General features: G+C 44.3%; 1 protein-coding gene across 4 annotated transcripts; it reads right to left on the bottom strand.

The window, feature by feature from the left end:
- Positions 1 to 1,449: 1,449 nt before the first annotated feature.
- Positions 1,450 to 22,035, bottom strand: LOC119976713 (G-protein coupled receptor 35-like). Of its 4 annotated transcripts, none has more exons than XM_038817427.1 (3): positions 21,856 to 22,035; positions 5,876 to 5,926; positions 1,450 to 2,580 (listed from the first exon to the last, which is right to left on the bottom strand). In XM_038817427.1, the coding sequence occupies exon 3, from the start codon at positions 2,561 to 2,563 to the stop codon at positions 1,619 to 1,621; it is 945 nt and encodes a 314-aa protein (XP_038673355.1). In that variant the 5' UTR covers positions 2,564 to 2,580; positions 5,876 to 5,926; positions 21,856 to 22,035; the 3' UTR covers positions 1,450 to 1,618. The 4 variants fall into 4 exon arrangements, with proteins under 4 accessions (XP_038673355.1, XP_038673357.1, XP_038673359.1 ...); XM_038817429.1 differs by having other exon boundaries at positions 1,450 to 2,577; XM_038817431.1 differs by having other exon boundaries at positions 1,450 to 2,577; positions 5,876 to 5,923; positions 21,856 to 21,988.
- Between the last annotated feature and the right edge of the window lie 2,579 nt (positions 22,036 to 24,614).

Here is a 24,614-nt window from a genome sequence, read left to right as displayed (position 1 = left end):
TAATTCTACTCTTACCTATCCAAACATAGCCAAATAAGTTCCTTCACCCTAACCCTAAGGCAGCACGGTAGCATGGTGGTTAGCATAAATGCTTCACAGCTCCAGGGTCCCAGGTTCGGTTCCCGGCTGGGTCACTGTCTGTGCAGAGTCTGCACGTCCTCCCCGTGTGTGCGTGGGTTTCCTCCGGGTGCTCCGGTTTCCTCCCACAGTCCAAAGATGTGCGGGTTAGGTGGATTGGCCATGCAAAATTGCCCGTGGTGTCCTAAAACGTAAGGTTGGGGGGGGGGGGGTTGTTGGGTTACGGGTATAGGGTGGATACGTGGGTTTGAGTAGGGTGATCATTGCTCGGCACGACATCGAGGGCCGAAGGGCCTGTTCTGTGCTGTGCTGTATTCTATATTCTAACCCCGATCCCTATCCCAGTCCCACACTGTTTTATTTGAAGTTCCCCAAGGATATATTCCTAGCCCTATCCATTCCTCATCTGCACGCTGCCAAAATATGACTTCAGAATCCAAATGCATGCTGATGATATCCAGCTCTATACCGCCACTATCTATCTCAATTCCTCCACCACTTCTATGTGGTCACACTGCATGTCTAACATCAAGTCTTAGATGAACAGCAATTGCCTCCATTTAAAAACAATAAGAACAAAGCTTTAATCTTCCACCAACTTTCCTTTAGGAGCCCCCTCTTCAATCATTGCCTCAGGCTGAAGCAGACTATTGTCAACCTTCGTATTCTATTTGACTCGAAGTTGAGTTTGTGACTGGACTTCCTCTCCATCAACAAGATTTTCTATTACTGCCATTGCAACATTGACAGTTTTGACACTTGTCCACGCCCACCTGCTTCCAGAACAAGCATGCTTCCATTACCACCAGAATTGATCCATCTAAACTTTAGATTCTAAAGCTTCCCTGGTCTATCTCCCATCTCCAAAACTCTGCTACTCATATCCTAACACACAGCAAACCAGATCTTGCATCATTTCTGCCATTATTGACTGTCATTAATTCCTGGTCCACTAATGCTTCAAATATAAAATTCTCATTTTCATCCTCCTCCACTCATTTATCGTCTTGGCTTCTCTTTCTCTGCAATCCTCTCTATAACCCTGCAAAAAATCTGAACGTCTCCAATTCTGGAAAATAACCACACTCACTCCTTTCCTTCCTTTGGCTTGTCTGTTTACCATACTCTTCCTTCTTGCAAACACATTCAAAATATGGAAGCACAATATGGCCTATTTCAGACAGAGTATCAAGTTACAACTTTTCCTCATCTTAAGTGCTTGACATTTCATGCTAATTGTACTTTATAAGATAGTAGGTTTAAGAACAGTTTAATACTCCATACAGCAGTCAACCTCTAGTTATTAGTGAATAGTGAATTGTCAGATTGCAATTCAGTGGTAATAAGAGAAAGTAAAGCTGAGAATAAGTGTGGGTATTAAAAGGTTGCTGAGGTTTACATAAGTAACATAATTAGCTACAAATACAAGAACAGAGAAGAATGACTTCAATTAGCATATATTTCCAAGACCCATGATATAATGTATTATATGCATCAGGAATTAAATGCTGACTAGTGTATTTGTCCAATAATTGGATCCTCACAGTGTGGATAATGTGAAGTCTCGATTGTACTCAGAGTCCTTTGGTTGATGCTGTTGATTCTTAGAAAGTTCATTTGCTTCAACAGTGACAAAATAAAAGCAAAATCCATCAAGGCAGCAGTTCATGTTGGCTAAACACATTGTCACTTGGTTAATGATACACATCAGTTTCAGCACACTACAATCAACTTCTACATACACCATTACAACATGAATAAAAGTTGTTACGTTGAAAGGCAAAAAGCAAACAACAAAGACAACAGCATTTATTGTAATAATTCGTATTGTTCTCTCTGTGCTAAATCCTCCTGCATTTGGCATATTTCTTCGCCGAAGTGTTCGGATAATTTGAAACGAGCAAAAAGTCACAGTGATCAGTGGGATAACCATAAATACTATTAAACTCGGAACAATAGAAAATATTAAGTTTTTCCTTAAATCAAATGGGGTGCAGACTATGTCTGAGTTTGTTACATTGGATGCACTGTATTTAAAGCGAAATGTATTTAAAGAACTAATGTACCACAAACTTGTAAAAATCCAAATGACAGCAGATGTCACTGCTGCTTTCATTGGTGATCTCAATACTTTTTGTCTGAATGGGTATTTTATTGCAATGTACCTGTCCACACTGATGCAAGTAATAATAAGTGTGCTCATGCATATATTAATTCTGTATATGATTAAAACAAATATATATAGAGCCTTAGTAACACATTTCTTTTGGTAACTATAAATTGTGAAAGGCAAAATAAGAAGCACAATGAGGTCAGAAATAGCTAGGCTTGTCATGTAGATGGTGGTTTCTGTCCATTTTCTTAATTTCCAGCAGAATGTTTGCAAGGCCAATACATTGAGTATTAATCCAACGATTAAAGCAGGAATGTAGAGCACGAGCTGAAAAATCTTGACGCCTTCATGCACTTCACAGCTGCAGTTCATATTTGTGCACAGTTCTGCTTTAAAAGAAAGAACGAAAATGTAAATGAATGCATTTCATTAATCCATGCAGGCAGTATAGGAATGCCCATTGCAAATCCCATAAGAGAAACTGCAGTCACACTTAGTTAATTAAGAGAGAGGCACATTATGGAGAAAATGCTACATTAAATGTAAATACAGTCGAGACACAGTTGTAATGCTCATTCAAATCTACAGAGCCAATCTTTTCTAAATAAACTAGACCCTGCCTCCAATACGAACTTGTGAAAACTGTTGTCAGAAATCCATAACTTGGAAATCAGGAAGTGATTTGACAATGAAACCACTTCTAGGTGGTCAACTCCTACTTGTTGTGTTCGCACAGAATACAGTCAAATCACAGGGTCACAGAATTGTTACATCACAAAAGGAGTGTCTGTGCAGCTCACCAAACGAGCAATTTACAGAGTACCCCTCGCTCGTCTTCTCCCCAGAGCATTGCACATTCTTCCTCTTCAGATCAGAATGGAATTCTCTCTTGAATGGCCCGATTGAACCTGCTTTTACCCTACTCTCAGGCGGCGCATTCCAGTTCCTAACTACTCGCTGTGTGAGCAAGATTTTGCTCATGTCACCATTGCTTCTTTTGCCAGTTACTTTAAATCTGTGCCCTCTTGTTGTCAATCCTCCTAGCAGTGGGAACAGATTCTCCCCTATCTACTCTGTTTTAAGCATTCAAGATTTGAATACCTCTATCAAATCTCCTCCCAACCTTCCCTTTTCCAAGGAAAAAAGACCCAACATTTCCAGTAACTGAGTTTCCTTATACCTGGAACCATTCTTGTGAATTATGCGTGCATAATTGGGCTCTCCACCTGATGCACTGACACCTTGCCCATCTCTGTGTACCTGTTCCTTCACTCTTGCCTCTTCACCCTCCATGTCATTCAAAACATATTGTCGCTGTTCAACCCTGCACCAAGCTCTGATCATTCATCACATTTATCCTCTCTATATAACGTTAACAAATATGTTTATGACTAAAAAGCAGAAGCATACCTATTCCCTTCGAACAACCTAGCCACTCCATCTTGCCCAATGCATTAATAGATCTCTCCAACTCTGACTCCAGCTTCTTGTACTTCACCTTTCCTTTAGCCCCCTAACCACATTAGCACTTAGGATTTCAGTCACCTAGTATCCTCCCATTGGAATTCCCTCCCTCATTCCACCATGTTTAAAAATGCTCCTTCAGACCCATCTCTGAAACCAAGCCTTTGGTTAACCATCCTCAATTTTACTTCTTTGGCTGTGTTCATTTTTTTTCATCGAATTTACAATGCAGAAGGCGGCCATTCAGCCCATCGGGTCTGCACCAGCCCTTGAAAAGAGCACCCCTCTTAAGCCCTCACCTCCACCCTATAACCGTAACCAAGTAATCCCACCTAACCTTTTTTGGATGCTAAGGGCAATTTATCATGGCCAATCCACCGAACCTGCACAGTGGGCTGTTTAGCACACTGGGCTAAATCGCTGGCTTTGAAAGCAGACCAAGCAGACCAGCAGCACGGTTCAATTCCCGTAACAGCCTCACTGAACAGGCGCCGGAATGTGGCGACTAGGAGCTTTTCACAGTAACTTCATTGAAGTCTACTCGTGACAATAAGTGATTTTCATTTCATTTTTTCATTTTCTTTGGACTTTGGGAGGATACTGGAGCACCCGGAGGAAACCCACGCAGCCATTTAATTCAAATTTCACTATCTGCACTGGCAGGATTTGAACCTGCGTCCCCAGAGCATTACTTTTGGTTTACAAGTCCAGTGACAATACCACTACACCACAACCTCCCCATACCCATGCAGACATGGTGAGAAAGTGCAGACTCCACACAGACAGTGACCCAAGCTCGGAATCGAATCTGGGACCCTGTGAAGCACAGAGCTAACTGTTGGGCTATCATGCCACCTCTGTGCTTCACTCTGGTATATCTTTCCACGGTAAAGGTAAGAAATAGATGTAATTTCCTGTTGTTGACCACTTATCTACATACACTATCACCAAGTGGCAGCTTGAAAATGAAGAGTGTTGGGGGGGGGGGGGGGGGGGTGGGGGGGTGGGGGGGTGGGGGTGTGTGGGGGTGGGGGGGGTGTGGGGGGGGAGTGGAAAGGATGGATCATATGCGATTTGGAGAAGAAATAGTTGCTAAGAATGCATTGACTGTATTCAGGTAGGTAAGGGTACAAGTACAACCACACAATGTCCAACAAGAATTGATCAGAGACGAGATAGAGTGGAAGAAGATAGCGTGATTGACTATCTAAAACACTGCAGAAAGATTAAGGAGGACAAAGAGAGACCAGTTGGCATGGTTACAGTTACAGAAGATATCTGAAGTGATTTTGACCAGAATGCTTTTGGTGATGTGGACAGGGTGGAAACTGGTCTGAAGAGATTTCAAGAGGAGGTTATGGGAGAGATAAGTTCACAGCTGGGAAACAGTGACACATTCAAGGCCATTAGATAAGAAAGTGGGATTAGAGTTTGGATGGTATTTTGAGGGGAAAGATAGGTCAAGGCTGTTTTTTTTTACGGGTTACGGGTATAGGGTGGATACGTGGGTTTGAGTAGGGTGATCATTGCTCGGCACAACATCGAGGGCCGAAGGGCCTGTTCTGTGCTGTACTGTTCTAATCTAAAAAAAAACATCAAGCACCATGATGCAATGCTAATCATTTAATGGGCAGGGTAGGAAAATATCACAATCAATGCCTCAGAGGTCTAACTCATTAATGCAAAAACAAGTAAACATTAGAATTTTGGATGTGTCTTATTGTATAGTGATTGAAGTTTATTTCAATCACAAGAAAATATTTAAACAATGTTGTATAATATGGGACATATTTAATAAATGATGGTAATTATTATTGTATTCTACTATAAAACTAGATGTTGCTCAAGTACTTATTGCAGTAAGGATCATGGCTAATAAAACAGCAAGTTAACAAAATGCTCATAGCAAATGATAGTGTGCTTCTTGATTAACAGATTAGCTAAGCACAAATAGTTGCATTGTGTTATCAGGTTGAGGGTTTCAAATGAAGCCTTCAACCTATCCAGATGACACAATTGTGGTTTTATCAACAGTATGCAATGCGTGAGGTTACCTGTGAAAGTTTGAACTCTCAGCTTGGCATTTTGCAGAAATCCACCATGGACACATGAGGCAGAATGGCCTCCGCCTGTGTTTTAACCATTCTTTGATTGTTTTTTGGTATGCCTTGTACTCCAATCACCTGATACCCCTATAAAAATTTAAAAATGGGCACTTACCTTTTAAGGAACACTGGAAAGCCTTTCTGTTTTGGATTCCTGTTTTACCTGCTGAAAAAATGGATATGAATGAAAAGGTTGTGAATAGTCTTTCTATTATTTGTTTAATAAGGACACGGGGAGTCCATTCTGAGTAAAATAAAGAACTTTGATTTATTTATAAGTATGGTATATAGGCCACGGCGCTGAGGACCCGGGTTCAATCCTGGCCCTGAGTCACGTGTGGAGTTTGCACATTCTCCCTGCGTCTGCGTGGGTCTCACCCCCACAACCCATAAAGATGTGCAGGGTAGGTGAATTGGCCACAATAAATTGCCCTTAATTGGAAAAAAAAAATTAGATACTCTAAATTTATAAAACAAAGTATGGAATATAGACTTCCCGGTAGATCCTGACCGGGTCTCTTTGTGGTCGGTGACTTCCTGGCTGACCTTTTATACAACGCTAAATGTAGTCCGCACCCCCCTCCCGCCCCCCCAAAGTTTGTACTTTGCAAGAATCACGGGGAAGATAAACATTCCCACTCCGTGATTCTCGCGGGATATTACATTCCTCGCCCCGCAAAGTCTGAAGACCACCTTGACGGCCAATGAGGACGAGACGGAGGAGCAGGCGAAGGACATTGAACTCTCTTTGGTTTTGGTAAATCACCATGTACCTGATGCCCTGGATCAGTCGCTGTATGCGTCGCAGGGGAACGCCGTCTGCAGCAGGAACGCCGTGGCGGGCGATTGGTAGGAGGCAGCTGAACTGTTGAATTGACATCAGAGACCTCAGATGACTGCGTTTTTATTTCGGATCCGAAGATACAACATCAGGCATGTTGGTGTCGACACAGACTGGAGGCATCGCAGCAGGCCGGTTCGGCAATGGCGTCAGAGGATCCAGAACAGGTTTCTTCTGAGGAACCTCATGGGCGAACCAATTCCGTCAACGAATATGATCCAAATGCCATCTCATCAGTTGCGACCTGACCTGAACTTGGTACGAGACCGGTCCCGTTTGACGGCTGACAATCTCAGAGGGCCAGCGAGCACCGTCGTTGAAGTTACGTCATCAGGTGCAAAGTGTCAGAGAGGTCAACGTCAAACAGGGCAACACCCTTGCAACTCCTGATTACAGGGCACCTTTGCACCGATGTCTGTGAGACTAAGTCGGGTTCGAAGTTGACGATCCATGAGCATCTCAGCAGGGTGACCCCAGTCACTGTGTGCAGCATGGTGTACAAGAATAATAAATATGCCATGGATGGAAAAATAAATGCGCAATTGCACGACAGTCACCCAGGAGGTGTTCTTTGCCATCTTGTGGACCTCCTGCCACTTCATTACTGAGAAGATCAAGATTATGTGGCAACTCTAACCTCAGACGCAGGGCATGGAAGAGAAACCTGTTAAATATGCACTGTGACGCCCTGACCGCTGTCAGCTATGGGATGGTTGTGCTGAAGCACATGTTGCGTTGTCACTACACGTGTCACTGGTCTCCCCAGCTGGAAGCTATTCCACAGAACCTGCACCATCACATCCCACCGCCACACCATGTACCAGCACAGCCATACCTTGGTGGGAACAAAATCTAAATTTGCGCGGGGAATTCTGGGTGAGTACCACATCGCCAACAAGCGGGAGGAGGAGAGTGAGGCAGAGGCAGCAGTGTGCAGATCCCTTCAGTTGACCAAGGATAAACACAGTCAGGCTCTGCAGGACCAAGATACTGGGCCTGAGGATCTTTCTGGAACATCAGAGGCAGATACGTTCTCAATTTGTTTGAGATCCCTGAGGCTTTGTGGAACCATGGGCAGACAACCGATACACTGCATGTGCCCTGTCATAGCCAATTTGAATGCATGATCTTCTCCATTTAGATTGCAGTTACGCTGTGCAGAGCCAAATGTGACATTACTCTGAGCAGATTCAGGAGCAAGCATGAACAAGAATAGAAAGAGTCACATGGAACGCTCGGTGACATTGATGGTGCAGAGATGCGAGGTGTGGATTCCAGCTACGTCACAGCCACTGGCCTTGTCCAGCATGCGGGGAGATCATGAAAAGGCTCAGACAGTTGAAGGGGCTGTTTTTTAAAAATTACTTTACGGGATGTGGGCGTCTCTCGTTAGGCCAGCATTTATTCCCCATCCCTAGTTGCCCTTCAGAAGGTGGTGATGAATTGCCTTCTTGAACCTCTGCAGTCCTTGTGGTGTAGGTACATCCACTGTGCTGTTAGGGAGGGAGTTCCAGGATTTATTCTAGCAACAGTGAAGGAACGGTGATTTATTTCCATTACTGTTGGGGTGCTGAGTGACTTGGAGGGGAACCTCCAGGTGGTGGGGTTCCAAGGTATCTGCTGCTCTTGTCCTTCTAGATGGTGGTGGTTGTAGGTTTGGAAGGTGCTGTTAAAGGAACCTTGGTGAGTTACTGCAGTGCATCTTGTAGAAGGTACAAATGGCTGCCACTGTTCATCGGTGGTGGAGGGTTTGAATGTTCGTGGAAGGAGGAGCAATCAAGTGGGCTGCTTTGTCCTGGATGGTGTCGAGCTTCTTGAGTGTTTGTGGAGCTGCACTCATCCAGGTAAGTGGAGAGTATTTCATTACGCTCCTGACTTGTGTCTTGTAGGTGGTAGACAGGCTTTGGGGGGTCAGGATGTGAGGGTGCGTTACTCACCGTAGGATTCCTAGCCTTTGACCTGCCGTGGTAGCCTCAGTATTAATATAGCTAGTCCAGTTCAGTTTCTGATCAGTGGTAACCACCAGGATGTTGATTTTGGAGGATTCAGCGATGGTAATGTCATTCAGTATCAAGGGGCGATGGTTAGATCCTCTCTTGTAGGAGATGGCCATCGCCTGGCATTTGTGTGGTCCAAATATAACTTGCCATTTAACAGCCCAACTCTGGATATTGTCTAGGTAATACTGCATTTGGACATGGACTCCTTCGTTATCTGAGAAGTCGTGAATGGTGCTGAACATTGTGCAGTCATCCACAAACATCCCCACTTCTGACCCTATGATGGAAGGAAAGTCATTGATGAAGCAGTTGAAGACATTTGGGCCAAGAACACTACCCTGAGGAGTGCCTCTGGGGTAGCACGATAGCATAGTGGTTAGTCCTAGGTTCGATTCCCGGCTTGGGTCACTGTCTGTGCGGAGTCTGCACATTCTCAATGTGTCTGCGTGGGTTTCCTCTGGGTGAACAAAGAACAAAGAACAAAGAAAATTACAGCACAGGAACAGGCCCTCCCAGCCGATCCAGATCCTTTATCTAAACCTGTCTCCTATTTTCCAAGGTCTACTTCCCTCTGTTGCCACCCATTCATATACCTGTCTAGATGCCTCTTAAATGATGCTATCGTGCCCGCCTCTACCACCTCCGCTGGTAAAGCGTTCCAGGTACCCACCACCCTCTGCGTAAAAGACTTTCCACGCACATCTCCCTTAAACTTTCCCCCTCTCAGCTTGAAATCGTGACCCCTTGTAACTGACACCCCCACTCTTGGAAAAAGCTTGTTGCTATCCACCCTGTCCATACCTCTCATAATTTTGTATACCTCAATCAGGTCCCCCCTCAATCTCCGTCTTTCCAACGAAAACAATCCTAATCTACTCAACCTTTCTTCATAGCTAGCACCCTCCATACCAGGCACCATCCTGGTGACCCTCCTCTGCACCCTCTCCAAGGCATCCACATCCTTCTGGTAATGTGGGTGCTCCGGTTTCCTTCCACAAGTCCTGAAAGACGTGCTATTAGATAATCTGGACATTCTGAATTCTCCTTCTGTGCACCCGAACAGGCGCTGGAATGTGGTGACTGAGGGATTTTCACAGTAACTTCTTTGCAGTGTTAATGTAAGCCTACTTGTGGCAATAAAGATGATTATTGTTATTCAGCCATTTCTTGATATCACATGGAGTGAATCGTATTGGCTGAAGACTGACACCTGTGATGTTGGGGACCTCTGGAGGAGACCAAGATGAATCATCCACTCGCCACTTCTGGTTGAAGATTGTTGCGAATGCCTCAACCTCGTCTTTTGCACATATGTTCTGGGCCCTTCCATCATTGAGGGTGGGGATATTTGTGGTGCCTTCTCCTCCAGTGAGTTGTAAAATTGTTCACCACCATTCACGGCTGGTTGTAGCAGGACTGCAGAGCTTAGATCTGATGCGTTTGTTGTGGAATCGCTTAGCTCTGTCTATTACTTGCTGCTTATGCTGTTTGGCACACAAGTAGTCCTGTGTTGTAGCTTCACCAGGTTGACACCCAATTTTTCGGTATGCCTGATGTTGCTCCCAGCATGCTCTCCTGCACTCTTCATTGAATCAGAGTTGATCTCTGGCTTGGTGGTAATGGTAGAATAGGGGATATGCCAGGCCATGAGGTTGCAGATTGTGGTTGAATACAATTCTGCTGCTGGTCATGGCACACAGCACCTCATGGATGCCCAGTCTTGAGTTGCTAGATCTGTTCGAAGCCTATCCTATTTAGCATGGTGGTAGTGCCACACAACATGATATCCTCAATGTGAAGACGGAATTTTGTCTCCTCAATGACTGTGTGGTGGTAACTTCTACCGATACTGTCATGGACAGATGGATCTGTAGCAGACAGGTTGGTGAGAATGAGGTCAAATTTGTTTTTCCCTCTTGTTGGTTCCTTCACCACCTGCTGCAGTCCCAGTCTAGCTGCTATGTTCTTTAGGACCTGGCTAGCTCGGTCTGTGGTGGTACTACCAAGCCACTCTTGATGATGTACATTTAAGTCCCCCACACAGAGCATATTCTGCGTCCTTCCCACCTTCAGTGCTTCCTGCAAGTGGTGTTCAACATGGAGGAGTGCTGATGGTGGCCGGTACATGGTAATCCGCAGGAGGTTTCCTTGCCCATGTTTAACCTGAAGCTATGCGACTTCATGGGGTCCAGAATTGATGTTGAGGATTCCCAGGACAACACCCTCCTGGCTGTATACCAATCTACCGCTACCTCAGCTGGGTCTGTCCTGCCGGTGAGACAGGAATGGTGATAGTGGTGTCTGGATTACTGTCTGTAAGGTATGATTCTGTGAGTATGACTCTGTCAGGCTGTTGCTTAACTAGTCTGTGAGACACCTCTCCCAACTCTGGCACAAGCCCCAGATGTTAGTAAGGAGTACTTTGCAGGGTTGACAGGACAGAGGTTTCTATTTCTGGTCCTGGTTTGATGCCTGGCGGTCGTCTGGTTTCATTCCTTTTTTATATTTTCATAGCGGTTGAATACAACTGAATAGCTTGCTAGGCCATTTCAGAGCTCAACCATATTGCTGTGGGCCTGGAGTCACATGTCAGCCAGACCACGTATGTGTGGTGATATGCATCACTGTAAATACACAAGGGGTTAATGTAAATACACGTAGACTAGATAGACACTAGAGGGAGCACCAGAGACATGACACACAGACATTCAACCAATAGGCCAGTAAGATAGGACACGGCCAATGGGCATTCACGGCACACTCAGAGGTGACACTACCACAGGGGAGCATTACACCAACCCATATAAAAGGACACAGCACACATGATCTTCCTCTTTCCAGTGGAGACACTTAGTGAATGCAGACAGGGTTGATTTGAAACACATCACACCCACCATGTGGATTGTAGCAGACTGGTTCGTCAGTCTGAGTAGCTACAGCAGGATTAACAGGAGAGTTGAATCCAAGTAGGAAAATTGTCAATAGTTTAATAAATGTGTTAAAGCTATCTCCAAGTCTGAACCTCCCTTTGTCAGACAGCACATCAAGGAAGCAGCTTATGCTACGTCAAGAGCATAACAAAACAGTATGGATGGCAGATTTCATTCCCTCAAGGGCATTAGTGAACCAGATGGGTTTTACGACAATTGAGAATGGTTTCATAGTCATCATTAGACATTCAATTCCAGATATTTTATTGAGTTCAAATTCCTGCCGTGGTGGGATTCAAACCCAGGTCTCCAGATCATTACCACTAGTCATGGATTATTAGTCTAGTGATAATACCACTATTCCACTGTCTCCCCTGTTGAAAAATGAAAATCGCTTATTGTCACGAGTAGGCTTCAATGAAGTTACTGTGAAAAGTCCCTAGTCGCCACATTCTGGCGCCTGTTCGGGGAGGCTGGTACAGGAATTGAACCGTGCTGCTGGCCTGCCTTGGTCTGCTTTAAAAGCCAACGATTTAGCCCAGTGTGCTAAACCAGCCCCTCAGGGGGCTATCCCTCATGGGCACTTGCCTCCTCAACCCATTGGAACAGAACCACTCCTACTGCAAGGCCCTGTGAACAGGGCTTCCCCATGCAGAAACACAGATGCAGCAGTCTGTAAAAGATCCCCCACGGACAACTCCAACCAGGGGACAGAAGTCGTGGTTACCTCAATTGGATGTATGTGCAATGGAGCAGGCTCATCCTCGGGCACAAATTCAGTGCTGCATAGCAGTGAGCATAAATGCAAGACTGCAGTTGATGGGTCACCTCGTTTGATATGTTTGTTTTTCATTTGATTTATCTTGTAATAAAATTGTTCGATGATATGTCTGAGATACAATGCAATCATGTATTGTGGTGAGGACTGAGTAGAAGGCTGAGGAATAGTGTGGGAGGGGATCATGACTCTGTTGCTGGTGCTGATTCTGTGATATGGGGTGATGGTGATAAAGATCTCATGGGTCTGTGGGTGGCAATGAGATCATCCAAAATTGCGTTCTGGCTGCAAAACTAATATCTTGTTGAAGTTCAGAATGGGAGTCGCCTGACAGGCCTGGGAGTCAGTCAGGTGGAATGTTGCTGGATCAGTGTGGCCCTCGTGGCCACACCAGCCTCCTGCTCATCCTGAGGTCTAGGATGGTGTTGGCAGCCTCATTCCAACTCCTGGGCACCGGGCTCCTCTGAGGCATCCTCTTCATTCTCATCTTCTTCTTTCCTGACCTATTTTGAGGAAGAGTGATTTATCTGTTCCTTTCCGTCATCCAGCTCCAGGTATCTTTGTATGGACATATTGTGCAGCAGGCGATGCCATTGGAGACATCCAACCTTGCTTGTACTGAAGATCAAGGCAATGTAAACATATCAATATCAATGTAATGCAGACTCCAGTAAGTAGATGGCTCTGATCGTACATTCTCTCTCCCTCTGCCTGGGTACCAGACAGGTGTCAGGAGCCACCTCTTGCCCTGTCATGTCTATCTCACAGTATTTATTTCTTTAATTTGTTAACTTGTCACTGATTTAGTAAGGTATATCATAGATAAAATAGAATTTACAGAAGGACGCCATTCGGCCCATGAGTCTGCACCAGCCCATGGAAAGATCACCCTACCTAAGCCCACACCTTCACCCTATCCCCGTAACCCAATAACCCCATCTAACCTTTTCTTTTGGCATACTAAGGACAATTAGCATGGCCAATCCACCTAACCTGCACATCGTTGGACTGTGGGAGCAAACCGGAGCACCCGGAGGAAACCCACGCAGACACGGGGAGAACGTGCAGACTCTGCACAGACAGTGACCCAAGCTGGGAATCGAACATGGGACCCTGGAGCTGTGAAGCAACTGTGCTAACCACTGTGCTACCACGCCGCCAGTCAAGTAATATTGTAATAAAGCTTTAGTTTACTAGCTTGGTTTAGCACAGGGCTAAATTGCTGGCTTTGAAAGCAGACCAAGGCAGCACGGTAGCGTGGTAGTTAGCATAAATGCTTCACAGCTCCAGGGTCAAAGGTTCGGTTCCCGGCTCTGAATGTATTTGAAATCAATGTCTTTTCAAAAATGCTTAGAAAATTACTGTTAACCGTGTAAAGGCTTTCTTGTTGGTAAGTGTGATTTTTTTTCCCCCTCTATTTTCTTTGTCATCATTTTAAATCCGCGAGGGATAGAAAATGGGAAGGTGAAATGAAGGCAGGCAATCAGGGAAGAGAAGGGACAACTGCAGATTCTAAAGAAATTTCACCTCAGACTGGAAAAAAAAGGTGCTGAGGGTGGAAGAGGGATGAGAAAGCTCAAATGTTTCAATTTCAGTAAGGCTGGGCACACAAAGTCAATTATGCTGATGGTTACACGGAAGACCTATTGCAGTAAGAGGGACAAGGAAAAGTACTGTGAGCTCAGAGATTTTAGGGTAAGACAAACCGGCAGGTTGTGTGCAAGTGTAAAAGACAGGACGGGTATTAGCTGAAAGTGTGAAAACGCATTTACAGGCTACCCACAGAAATGCTGAAAGGCAGGTTACAGGAATGTTTAAAGATTTCATATGTGAGGGCAAAGTCTTCCTGATTGTAAATAGTGGAATTGGAAAAGATGTCAAAGGTTTCAGCGATATGAGGGATAGGCAGTCCTTAAAGTTATGGGATAGTACTATTTGTTGTCCAGAGGGAACATTGCAGAAAAAGTGTTCATAAGTGGAATTCATGGAGAAACAAAAAATATCCCATTGCGTAAGGTAATTGTTAAAAAGTAGTTTGAAAACAAGTAAGGGTAGTCGCGAAATTGCCTGTTTCAGCGGGTTCAGTTAATTCGAAGAAATTATATAGATGCGTAACAAATGTTGCTGATGCCCACTGTAGTTGAACAGCCGGTGTGAATGCAATCAACACAGGTGCTGCAGAAAGAGCATCTGGAGTTTTTCCATATTATCTGGCAATACGATCGTGGACTCAAAAGTCACGAAGAGGAAGAGTCTAGAATACAGGTCAAAGAGACTGAAGAGTTCGGTTAGCAGAGGCCATTGTTGACAAGATTATTTAGGAAGAGAAAATTGAAGAGAATGAGACTGAGCTGTTTAACTCAGTGAAATTGGTAGAGTTAGAGTAGAAAGATCTGAAAATAAAACATTTACGCCAGAAAACGTATGCAGTGACAAAGGCAGAGACATAGAACATAGAACAGTACAGCGCAGAACAGGCCCTTCGGCCCTCAAGGTTGTGCCGAGCATTGTCCGGAACCTTTTCAAATTCCAGCAGGCGAGCAGTGGGCAGTAATACATCAGATAGTAATACCATCCGGATACAGAAAGGACATTTTGCAAGTAACTCATGACGTTCCAGTAGCGGGACATTTAGGAATCAAAAAAGCCCAGGCTAAAACACAAAAACATTTCTGCTGACCTGGACTTCATAAAGATGTGGTCAAGTTCGGTCAAACATGTCACACATGTCAGGAAATAGGGACACCTCAAGCAGATTAAACCTGCATTTTTAATTCTTATTCAAGCACTTGAGGTATATTTTACTCGGGTCATAATTGGTTGTGTCGGGCCCCTCCCTAAGACAAAAAGTGGGACTCAGCACTTGCTGACATTATGGATGTATCCACTAGTTCTTGACAGTGGTGCCATTAAGAAATATCATAGCAAAGAGGATTATAGAAGAATTGACCAAATTGTTTACAAGATATGGTTTACCAAGGTAAATACAGTTGGACCAGGGTTCAAATTTCATGTCACAGCTGTTTTGGGAATTCATGAGCAGCTTAGCGATGGAGCAGTTAAGTCTTCAGCTTATCATCCTAAATGACAAGATGTGTTAGAGAGATGGCATCAAACTCTAAAGACTACGACGAGGGCTTTTTGGGCAAAATTCTCCAGTCCCCTGCATGAATCTCGGCCGCACGCAGTTCTCTGGCATCAGGAATCTCTATTCCCGCCTCTTGTCAATGGGGTTTCCCATTAAAAGCACCCACCATACGCCACCATAAAACCCACTGGCGGGGGCGCACTGCCAGTGGGAAAAGAGAATCCCGATGACCGGAGAATTCTGACCAGAGAATGTGTCATGTAAACATGCTTAAAAAGTACATTGATAGGAATGACAATCAAAAAGAAGAATTAGGAGTTGACTTCCTTCAAGTTAAATTGGAGAATGAAGAAGTGCTTAAAAATCTAAATGAAATATTGAATTACCTTCTAAACAAGAATCAAAGTTATTTGAAAGAGCAATTGCTGTCACATAAATCTGTGGGAATAAACTGGGGAAAACATATGTTTCTATACATGATATAAATGCAGGGGACTCAATTCCACTGTGGCAATTGAATCTAGTAAAATTATCACAAGTGCAAAATGAAATTGAATTTATGCTCCACAATGACATCAGAGAGTTTAGTTGCAACAACTGGACTACACCTATTGTGATGGTACCAAAACAGGATGGAACACAAAGACTGTGCATGGATTATCGAAAAGTGAATGCAGTTCCATTTAATTTACAGATTAAAAATGTGGCCGGTCAAGAAAACCTAATTATTGATTCATAATTAAGAGCTTAAAGTTCACGGAATATTGGACATTTGAAATGTAAAAAAAGCAGTGTCTTGATACTGTTTGCTGTATCAATTGATAAGGCAGACTTGTGTATGTTATTTTAATGTATGCACCTCATAATGTAATAGTTTAGCATATGTAGCTAAGTAGTAATTAATGCAAAAGGGTTGAGAAGATGAAACCAGCTTTTTGTATTATGATGGTCCCTTTTCCAAAAAATTAGTTTTTAAAAAAAATTGCTGTGTTACTTGTGACAATAATAAAGATAGCTATGTTGCAATATACTGGAAAACAAACTTTTGTTTTAAAATTTAGTGTAGCCAATTAATTTTTTTCAATTAAGGGGCAATTTAGTGTGGCCAATCCACCATCCTGCACATCTTTGGGTTGTGGGGGCGAAACCCACCCAAACACGGGGGGAATGTACAAACTCACATGGACAGTGACCCAGAGCCGGGATTGAACCTGGGACCTCGGCGCCGTGAGACAGCTGTGCTAACCAATTCGCCACCGTCCTGCCCCTGGAAAACAAACTTGTGGGGAAGTGCCTGGTTCAATTGAATTGAGGCAGAAAGACTGTAAAGGTCAAACGTCCATAAGAAGAGGGTGAAAGTAAGTGGCTTGATACGGTGATGAACAGGGGACCAGTGTTCTGGCGAAAAGAGTAAATAGGGTGGTCAATAGGACTTTAAACTAGAGATTGGGGGGGAAGGGAAAGTCAGGGAACCAAGAGGTGAAGGAATCAGTGGGAAGCGTAGCTGCTTAGGATTACAAAAAATCACGAAAAGACAGAGCTCAGGAGAGGTTACGATAGTCCCCATCTCACAAAATATGACACAGTGTATGGAAAGGCTCAGTAAACCAAGGTCCACCACACTAAGAAAACAAAAAGGGACAGTCAATAGGGAATTAAAGGTGCTATATTTAAATGCCCGCAGTGTACGGAACAAGGTAGATGAGCTTGTGGCCCAGATTGTGACTGGCAGGTATGATGTGGTAGGCATCACAGAGACGTGGTTGCAGGGGGTTCAGGACTGGCAGTTAAACATCCAGGGATTTACAACCTATCGAAAAGACAGAGAGGTGGGTAGAGGGGGCGGGGTTGCCTTGTTAATTAGAAATGAAATTAAATCAATAGCACTAAACGACATGGGGTCAGACGATGTGGAGTCTGTGTGGGTAGAGTTGAGGAACCACAAAGGCAAAAAAACCATAATGGGAGTTATGTACAGGCCTCCTGACAGTGGTCAGGACCAGGGGCACAAAATGCACCACGAAATAGAAAGGGCATGTCAGAAAGGCAAGGTCACAGTGATCATGGGGGACTTCAATATGCAGGTGGACTGGGTAAATAATGTTGCCAGTGGACCCAAAGAAAGGGAATTCATTGAATGTTTACAGGATGGCTTTTTGGAACAGCTTGTGATGGAGCCCACGAGGGAACAGGCTATTCTGGACTTAGTGTTATGTAATGAGCCAGAATTGATAAAAGATCTTAAAGTAAGGGAACACTTAGGAAGCAGTGATCATAATATGGTAGAATTCAGTCTGCAATTTGAAAGAAAGAAGGTAGAATCAGATGTAAAGGTTTTACAGTTAAATAAAGGTAATTACAGGCGCATGAGGGAGGAACTGACGAAAATCGACTTGAAGCAGAGCCTAGTGGGAAAGACAGTAGAACAGCAATGGCAGGAGTTTCTGGGAGTAATTGAGGACACAGTGCAGAGGTTCATCCCAAAGAAAAGAAAGGTTATCAGAGGGAGGATTAGGCAGCCATGGCTGACAAAGGAAGTTAGGGAATGCATCAAGGCAAAAGAGAGAGCCTATAATGTGGCAAAGAGTAGTGGGAAGTCAGAAGATTGGGAAGGCTACAAAAACAAACAGAGGATAACAAAGAGAGAAATAAGGAAGGAGAGGATCAAATATGAAGGTAGGCTAGCCAGTAACATTAGGAATGATAGTAAAAGTTTCTTTAAATACATTAAAAACAAACGGGAGGCAAAAGTAGACATTGGGCCGCTCCAAAATGACACTGGTAATCTAGTGATGGGAGACAAGGAAATAGCTGAGGAACTTAATAAGTACTTTGCGTCAGTCTTCACAGTAGAAGACATGAGTAATATCCCAACAATTCAGGAAAGTCAGGGGGCAGAGTTGAATATGGTTGCCATCACAAAGGAGAAGGTGCTAGAGAAACTAAAGGGTCTGAAAATTGATAAATCTCCGGGCCCAGATGGGCTACATCCTAGAGTTCTAAAGGAGATAGCTGAAGAAATAGTGGAGGCGTTAGTTATGATCTTTCAAAAGTCACTGGAATCAGGGAAAGTCCCAGAGGATTGGAAAATCGCTGTTGTAACCCCCCTGTTCAAGAAGGGAACAAGAAAAAAGATGGAAAATTATAGGCCAATTAGCCTAACCTAGGTTGTTGGCAAAATTCTAGAATCCATCGTTAAGGATGAGATTTCTAAATTCTTGGAAGTGCAGGGTCGGATTAGGACAAGTCAGCATGGATTTAGTAAGGGGAGGTCGTGCCTGACAAACCTGTTAGAGTTCTTTGAAGAGATAACAAATAGGTTAGACCAAGGAGAGCCAATGGATGTTATCTATCTTGACTTCCAAAAGGCCTTTGACAAGGTGCCTCACGGGAGACTGCTGAGTAAAATAAGGGCCCATGGTATTCGAGGCAAGGTACTAACATGGATTGACGATTGGCTGTCAGACAGAAGGCAGAGAGTTGGGATAAAAGGTTCTTTTTCGGAATGGCAACCGGTGACAAGTGGTGTCCCGCAGGGTTCAGTGTTGGGGCCACAGCTGTTCTCTTTATATATTAACGATCTAGATGACGGGACTGGGGGCATTCTGGCCAAGTTTGCCGATGATACAAAGATAGGTGGGAGGGGCAGGTAGTATTGAGGAGATGGGGAGGCTGCAGAAAGATTTAGACAGTTTAGGAGAATGGTCCAAGAAGTGGCTGATGAAATTCAACGTGGGCAAGTGCGAGGTCTTGCACTTTGGAAAAAAGAATAGAGGCATGGACTATTTTCTAAACGGTGACAAAATTCATAATGCTAAAGTGCAAAGGGACTTGGGAGTCCTAGTCCAGGATTCTCTAAAGGTAAACTTGCAGGTTGAGTCCGTAATTAAGAAAGCAAATGTAATGTTGTCATTTATCTCAAGAGGCTTGGAATATAAAAGCAGGGATGTACTTCTGAGGCTTTATAAAGCACTAGTTAGGCCCCATTTAGAATACTGTGAGCAATTTTGGGCCCCATACCTCAGGAAGGACATACTGGCACTGGAGCGGGTCCAGCGGAGATTCACACGGATGATCCCAGGAATGGTAGGCCTAACATACGATGAACGTCTGAGGATCGTGGGATTATATTCATTGGAGTTTAGGAGGTTGAGGGGAGATCTAATAGAAACGTACAAGATAATGAATGGCTTGGATAGGATGGACGTAGGGAAGTTGTTTCCATTAGCAGGGGAGACTAGGACGCGGGGGCACAGCCTTAGAATAAAAGGGAGTCACTCTAGAACTGAGATGAGGAGAAATTTCTTCAGGCAGAGAGTGGTAGGTCTGTGGAATTCATTGCCACAGAGGGCGGTGGAGGCCGGGACATTGAGTGTCTTTAAGACAGAAATTGATAAATTCTTGATTTCTCGAGGAATTAAGGGCTATGGGGAGAGAGCGGGTAAATGGAGTTGAAATCAACCATGATTGAATGGTGGAGTGGACTCGATGGGCCGAATGGCCTTACTTCCACTCCTATGTCTTATGGTCTTATGGAAACCAGGAGAACTTAAATAAAATTCACATAAGGTAAAGAAAAGAAATGTTTTGAAGTTGGCTGTTGCATTTCAAAAGGGAACATATACAATTGGCAGATTGTAAATAGATGAGGCAAAACAGTGCAAATTTACTTTTAAAAAATAGCCCTATGATAACAAAAGGGGGGGGGGGGGTCTGATCAATTTTGGGACAAGCGAATTTCTGAAGGATTGTAGGAAACAATAAAGGGTAAGATCAAAATGGAAAACAGATGGAAGGAAGACTATGTGTGGGAAGCTGGTGAGATTGCAAAGAAGACAGAGTATGGATGAAGCCAGGCCTGTAAGAATCAGATTGCTATCACTCTCAGAGAACACCCGTGAATAACTGGGCATTGCATGGTAAAGTTACAGTAATTTTACAGATTAGGAAATCTAGGAGGACTGTTGCCATCAAAGGGGAGTTTAGCTTTGAATTTATTTTAAGCCAAGATCTGTTAACTGTGCAAAGGTGTCTTTGTGTTTAAGTGTAAGTTTTCCTTTATTTTAATAAATGTTTACGTGAATACAAAATCATTACAGTGAAGTTACATGACAGTTACTTCCTGACTTCGAAATCCTCCTCATAATTCACAAATTGAAAACCTTGCTGGCAGCGGTTTAAAGTTTCCCTTGGAATTTGGGCTTCTTGGCTCTTACCATCTGCTCTAACCTCATAAATCACCTATGCAACCTCTCCAGTAAAATCACATTCTTCATGGCTTTGACCCATCTGGCGTCCCTCCTCTTATATTCTATGCATCAACAATAAAAGAAGAAATTGTTTATATCCTTTTAACCAATTTATTAATGTTCTGCCAAATTAATGAGTCACTGGATGTACTTTAGTATTCCCATCACTTTTCACTTATTGCGTATTTCCTTTGCTTTCTCCAAATGCATGGAATTTTCCCCCAAAATGGCAAAGAGTCAGCTTCTGATTGAATCCCTGAATCCCCCTAAATTCACCCTTGCCTTGGCCCTCTTCCCCAGTGGGGGTAGAAAAGCTCCTCGGTTTGTAACTGAGAGGGCAGATAAGTCTGTATCTTGAGTGTTGAATCTGAGAGTGCTTGGACTGGCACTGTGATCCTACAATTGAAAATGTTTAACTGTCCAGCACTAAGGTCACTTAAATGAGAATATTCAACACACTTTTAAAAAATTATACTTCTTCGATCTGTGAGTCAGGAACTTGTGGTTCTAAGCTCCATGATGAAATGCAATATAAAATCAAAGATAACATTTCAGTACACGGTGAGGGAGTTTTATACTCTTTAACTGAAACCTTATCCACATGTTCAGGATACTGTGTAGAGTCTCATGGTATTATTCAAATTAGAGAGCACTTCCAATGTGCTAATCCCTATCTCCCTCTCAATCAGCAATACAAAAGCTATTTTTGAAGATTTATTTACTGACTGGCAGACATTGCTGTTTGCAAACTGACTGCCACACCTTAACAATAATAATGATTCCATTTATAAAATAATTGAAAATGAAATGAAAATGAAAATCGCTTATTGTCACGAGTAGGCGTCAATGAAGTTACTGTGAAAAGCCCCTAGTCGCCACATTCCGGTGCCTGTTCGGGGAGGCTGTTACGGGAATCGAACCGTGCTGCTGGCCTGCTTGGTCTGCTTTCAGCCAGCAATTTAGCCCTGTGCTAAACAGCCCCTATGGGCCCCCTACTGTTAAGCCCTATGGGACATCATAAGGATGGGGATACGGTGCTGCAAATTAAAGTCTTGACTAGATAACTGTGCAGATTTAATTTTGAATTGGTATTTTATCAACAAAAAAATTAGTCTTCAATTACCTGACCTTTCAAACAAAATTAAAGAGTTTCCAGCTTCTCAACTCCAGAAAACATATTTTGTTGAAATATATTCAGAAATTGCTTACCAGACAGCAAGGAAATTCTTTCAGCAGCAAGGCGTAACTGTACAAATGAGAATCATTCTTTAATTATTAATTGTTCACGAACTTGGAAATGTTGATGCACCATCATGGCGTGACTCAATATCAGTAGAAGTGTATTTCAAAACAGGAAATACAACCCACATATCCTGTCTATGCTGAAATACCAAGAATTCTGAATTAATAATGGTAGTGTGCGATCTAACAGATCAGTTTCTAAGTGTTATTTCAGCTGGGTTCGGCTGGCAGTTTCCCTCTGGCTGTGTCGGGGGCACCCCATCTCTATCAGCCATTAGTCACTTTTTTGGGTCCTGGGGTGTTTTTCCTCGGTTTAGCACACACTTCGAATTTTTCTATTCACTGGGGAGTTGAACTCGCTGGCCAGGCTGGCTCCTCAGAAATTGGGCCGCCATTTTGAAAGGATGCTCTGATTACTAAGTGAGTTGGAGGATCCTCCCATATCCTCCGACCTTGGGCAATGTCACGCCCCGCACACGTGGGCATTATCCCAAACCATGCCCCCCCCCCAAGTGAAGACACCCCGCTATGGAGTCGCTAAGGGCCCTCACCCCTTTTCAGGCCTTCCCATGCCCACTTTAAGGCCCCCCTTTTCAGGACAACCCCCAACCTTCCAGAAGCCTCTTCATACCCGCACTTAACCCCTCCCAATCCTTCATAGCCCCATCCCTCTTTTCATGGGCCTTTCCCCCTTCGGCCATGGCTCACGGCAAAGTCACCCTGGCACCCTAGTACTGTGGCCTTGGCACACTGGCAGTGTTTCTTCCAGCCTGGCAGTGCCACCTGGAAACCTGGCAGTGACAAAGTTGCAGTATCAAGGTGCCAGCCTGACAGTGCTAAGGTGCCCTGGTGCTCGGGGGGGGGGGGGAGCCAGAGTGCCACATTGCCCTGTCCCTGACCACTCTGGAGCTTCCGATGGCCTGGGAGACCCTCAAGGTACCGTGCCACCTGGTCCACGTCGGTGCCCACATGACCTCTCACTGGGGAGCCTGTTAGATCCTGGGAGGCCCTTAGATAGGTCATCCATCTCATTAATGAGATGCAGATTAGGGTGGCGCAGTGGTGCAGTGGGTAGCACTGCTGCCTCACGGCGCCGAGGATCCAGGTTCAGTCCCAGTCCTGGGTCACTGTCCATGTGGAGTTTGCATGTTCTCCCCGTGTCTGTGCGGGCCTCATCCCTACAGCCTAAAGATGTGCAGAGTAGGTGGATTGGCGCCACGCTAAATTGCCCCTTAATTGGAAAGAAATGAATTGGGCACACTAAATTTAAAAAAAAAGAAACAATGAGATGGAGATTGGCCTTAATTGGTGATCATTGGTTTCTCGCTGCGTCTAGGCAGGATCCGAAACCCACCAACGGGAGCGAGCCAGTTAGATCACAAAGCGCTTGGGACCAGGCACGGTTCCTGAGATCTAACAGGCTCGCATGGATCCTTGCCGGGTGCGTCGCGGCTGTTAAATCACACCCACCCTCTTGACCTTTTGTCAAAGGGCTGCCAGTTTAAGATTCACACCAGGAACTGCAGATAAAATCTGTCATGATATGCAGAAATGCAGATAATGATATACAGACAGGCACAGACAGGCAGCTAATGGACACAGAGAACAGGATATGACCAATGAGCAGGCAGGACACGGGGTGGTATCTCACTATAAAAGGCACGAGGCACTCACACTCCACCTCTTTCCACTGATGAACATCAGGTACAGTATCACACCTCCAGCACGTGGCTAAGAGCTAGTCTGGTTCAGTCAGACACAGTAACCACACTAGGTTAGCAGAGAGTCGAACTCATAGAGAACTGTGCTAACTGTGTGATGTGACCATCAATTCACTAGAGACACAATTGGAAGTAAACTGTGGTTTTAATAGTCTTACAACTGAGCCTGCCTGCGACTAGAAGAACTGAGAGCAGGCTTACGGCTGCAGCACTTTATACTTCAGGTAGTGGGAGGGGCCATGGGCGGAGCCATGGGCAGAGCCAAGGGTGGAGCCCTGTACAAGCTCCTCATCTCCCCCTATGGGCAGAGCCGCGCAACGGCTCACATGCAGAGCCCACAAGGACATCATACAATGCAATGTAATACAGTGTGAATTACAATACAGTATGGATTCACCACACTGTGCTACTGGTTCAATAAATCAGATTGAACTAACTTCAAGGTCTGGAGTATCTTTTGGTTAAAGCTGCATTCAGTTGCAGCCTGTGTTATCCCAGAGTACATAACACGACATGCTACCAGGAGACTGCTTAATCTAGATGGTTTACCTCAGTCCGTTCCGTGACGACCAGCGAATGTATCCCGGCACCATGGAGAAGATTCAAGTGCCAACTGGCGGACATTCAAGCAAAAGTTTCTGCTGCACATCAAAGCTTCAGACCTTGTAGGTGCGTCTGATGCAAGGAACATCGCGCTTTTCCTCTCAACGACGGGTGATCAAGCCATCGTTCTCTTCAACTCTTTTCACTTCACCGAAGGCCAGGACAAGACAAAATTTCTGACCATCCTGGACAAGTTTGACAGTCACTGTGAAGTGGACACCAATGAAATCTTCGAGTGCTACATATTCAAACAGCATCTACAAGGTAAAGATGAATCTTTCACCTCCTTCTTAACTAACCTCCGCCTATTAACGCTGTCCTGCAACTTTGGTGATATTGCTGACTCCATGATCAGAGACCAAATCGTTTTTGGAGTTCACTCTGATCCTCTGAGAGAGCAGC

This window comes from Scyliorhinus canicula, chromosome 13, assembly GCF_902713615.1.
Source record: "Scyliorhinus canicula chromosome 13, sScyCan1.1, whole genome shotgun sequence".
In the NCBI taxonomy this organism is placed as follows: domain Eukaryota; kingdom Metazoa; phylum Chordata; class Chondrichthyes; order Carcharhiniformes; family Scyliorhinidae; genus Scyliorhinus; species Scyliorhinus canicula.
This window is presented reverse-complemented; position numbering and strand designations above follow the sequence as displayed.

Excerpts from the sequence above, each read along its gene's own strand:
- LOC119976713 (XM_038817427.1), bottom strand. The coding sequence starts at position 2,563 with ATGAACTGCAGCTGTGAAGTGCATGAAGGCGTCAAGATTTTTCAGCTC.